This window comes from Arachis duranensis, chromosome 5 (assembly GCF_000817695.3).
Source record: "Arachis duranensis cultivar V14167 chromosome 5, aradu.V14167.gnm2.J7QH, whole genome shotgun sequence".
In the NCBI taxonomy this organism is placed as follows: Eukaryota; Viridiplantae; Streptophyta; class Magnoliopsida; order Fabales; family Fabaceae; genus Arachis; species Arachis duranensis.
Genome location: NC_029776.3, coordinates 91,605,909 through 91,608,567, shown reverse-complemented (window position 1 = coordinate 91,608,567; position 2,659 = coordinate 91,605,909). Strand labels below are relative to the sequence as shown.

The window sequence follows — 2,659 nt, the reverse complement described above, 5'->3', positions numbered from 1 at the left end:
TATGTATTCATTTTTTATTGTACTTAAAAATATATACTATTTTTTTCGTGTCCTAAAAATATTTACTAATGCTTAGTAACTATTATATTGAAATATAGAAATAATATATATTACAATATTTTTTAAAATTTTCAGGTATTATTAAACAAAAGAACATACACTACTACATTAAGTGATAAATTTATATTATATATGTAATTAGAAACTAATAAATCAATAACATATTAATACTAGACAAAATTTTATTTAGTGACTACCGCATTTAAAATGTATTAAATTAAATAATAGTGCTAATGAAAATTGCATTAATAATTTATTTATGCTGTTACTTTTTTTTATACCCTAATATTTTGAAATTGGTCCCAAATTTAAAGCAATTTCCTTTATTTGATAAAAAAAAATATGAAAAGACTAACACAATTTATTATTTTTAGTTATTATTAAACTATTAATATCTAAAAATATAAAATAAATATATTATTAAATTATTAAATTAAAAAAATTAAATTAAAAATTAAAAATAACGACAAAATCAATAAATTTTGATAGTTATTTAGTATTTTTTTTTGATAAATTATCTTTCTGAATTCTATTATATACTTTTTTCACATGTTCAATTCAATAATGACTGTTATGATTCTTCACGTCACATAGAGAATCCAATGTCCAAATCATCAATCCAACAATGAACAAGTGAGGTCCTACGGTAAAATCTATGTACCTCGTTGTATCCTAGCATTACAACTGATTTTTTAATATTATTTTGGTCATAGCACACTCTCTCTATGAATACCCCTTCCCAATCTCTATTTTCTCCTTTCTCTGTGTCTCTTTGTTCTTTTTCTTTGTAGCTCCCAAATTTTGTGTCTTCCATTTTCTTCTTCCCTTCCTCCTCTTTCCTCAGAGCCTCAGAGGTTTCTCTGAGGTAGCTCAGGTACCCTCCATATCCTTTTTTTCTTACCAGCAGAACTTTATCTTATTTTGTTTGAATAGATTTTGAACTGAGGTTGTTTTCCTTTTTAATTTTTATTTTATCTGGGCTTGTGTAAAAATTCCAAAGCTTGAGCCTTTTTGGGATTCTTCATGTTCTGAACAAGATTTTAGAACAAGGGTGTCTTTCATATTTGGCTTTTAAACTCTCAAATCTTACATCTTTTTGAGGTTTCTTCAAATTATGAGCAACTGGGTTTTTTTTTTCTTTTCCCCCAAAAAAGTTTTTTGCGTGGGATTTGGTTATGGTTTTGTCTAATCTGTAAGGGAAAAACAATAAGGAAAAAAGAGAAGAAAAAAATTAATTTCCATTTTGAACTGCAGGTGTTCTTTGTCAAGATCTCTAAATTTTCTCAGAAAGATGAATCAGTGTGGGTATTTGCAAAAGAACGCCTTTGGAAGCTGCGAGGAGATGAGGATGGAATCAGTGGTTTGCCCTAAGCCTCGTAGATTGGGTCTTTTGAACCACTCTTCCTTTGATAATCATGTCAGACCCTTCAGGCCAACACCTTTTATCAAGTAAAATCCCCAAATTCCCTCTTTTTAACCTAATTTTGTTGTTGATTTATTGTTTTATTCAATCAATTCTTGTAAAAATTCTAACTTTCTATGTGTTTCAGCTACCAATCAGAGATCGAAGATTCAGAAGCTGGGGCAGAACTTCTGGATATCATTTTCCCTAAGGTTAATCTCCATCTTCAAATGGGAAAAAATGTTTTTTTTTTTATATATAAAAAGATAATTTTTAATTCATTTGATTCATCAAATATGCACCACAGATCAATCACTTCATAGATTTATATAATTAGTGTTTGGAGGTTTTTAATAATTAGGGTTGCTTCAAATTTTTTCAGGGAAGCTGCTATCCTGAAAGATCTGGGTGCCAGGTGGCATCATCACCACCACCTTATTTCTGTGGATCTCCACCAAGCAGAGCCTCAAACCCTGTGATCCAAGATGAGCAATTTGGTAACAATTATAGTCCATTTTCCTTGGCACCTCAATCCCCATCTGCTTCTTCATCAGCAAGAGGCTGTGTTAGGAGGAAGTTTGGTCACTCACCAGCTGCAGTGAGAATTGAAGGTTTTGATTGCCTCAGCAGGGATAGGAGCAACTGCAGCATTTCTGCTGTTGCATAATTTCAATTTTCAAACATAGAAGAAAAAAAAAAAGGGAAAAAGAGAACCCCTTTTACAAGGGAAGCACAGAAGAGAAGGCAGGGAGAATCTACATCTAATCTTAATTAATTGAATGTTGTTAATGTATCATATGTATATATATAAATGGTCTGTTTCTGTTTCATGAGTTTTAAGGTGTCATGTATAATTGAGATGTTGAGAGAGAATTTTGTAATTTTGTTGTTTCTCCTTTCTTGAAGAATAAAAGAGAGGACAAGAAGCAAGGGAGAAAGGGGAAAAAAGGGTGTGTCTCAAAACCTTCTTTTTCTCTTTCTCTCTTGTTAGGTTTATTAATGGAGTCTTTTAGATATTTTGGAACTCTTATTGGAGTTTCAATGAGAGTCTGTAACTGTCATGTGTTTTGAAGACTCAGATCCTCCTTCTGTAATTGTAATTTGGAGGAAATTTGAGGATTAATCTCTGAAAATCTTGTGTAAAATATAATTTCTTTTTGTGGGTGCCCTTTTTGAAGGTGTGCTCATTTGCTCAAA

The 2,659-nt window shown here is 30.8% G+C and overlaps 1 protein-coding gene across 1 annotated transcript; it reads left to right on the top strand.

The window, feature by feature from the left end:
• Window positions 1–798: 798 nt before the first annotated feature.
• On the top strand, window positions 799–2,659 carry LOC107490413 (uncharacterized). Its single transcript, XM_016111194.3, has 4 exons — window positions 799–934; window positions 1,315–1,509; window positions 1,611–1,674; window positions 1,845–2,659. The coding sequence occupies exons 2-4, from the start codon at window positions 1,352–1,354 to the stop codon at window positions 2,127–2,129; spliced, it is 507 nt and encodes a 168-aa protein (XP_015966680.1). The 5' UTR covers window positions 799–934; window positions 1,315–1,351; the 3' UTR covers window positions 2,130–2,659.

Coding starts and splice junctions, on each gene's coding strand:
- LOC107490413 (XM_016111194.3), top strand. CDS start 1,352: ATGAATCAGTGTGGGTATTTGCAAAAGAACGCCTTTGGAAGCTGCGAG. Junction 1,510..1,610: donor AGGCCAACACCTTTTATCAA/GTAAAATCCCCA, acceptor TATGTGTTTCAG/CTACCAATCAGAGATCGAAG. Junction 1,675..1,844: donor TGGATATCATTTTCCCTAAG/GTTAATCTCCAT, acceptor AAATTTTTTCAG/GGAAGCTGCTATCCTGAAAG.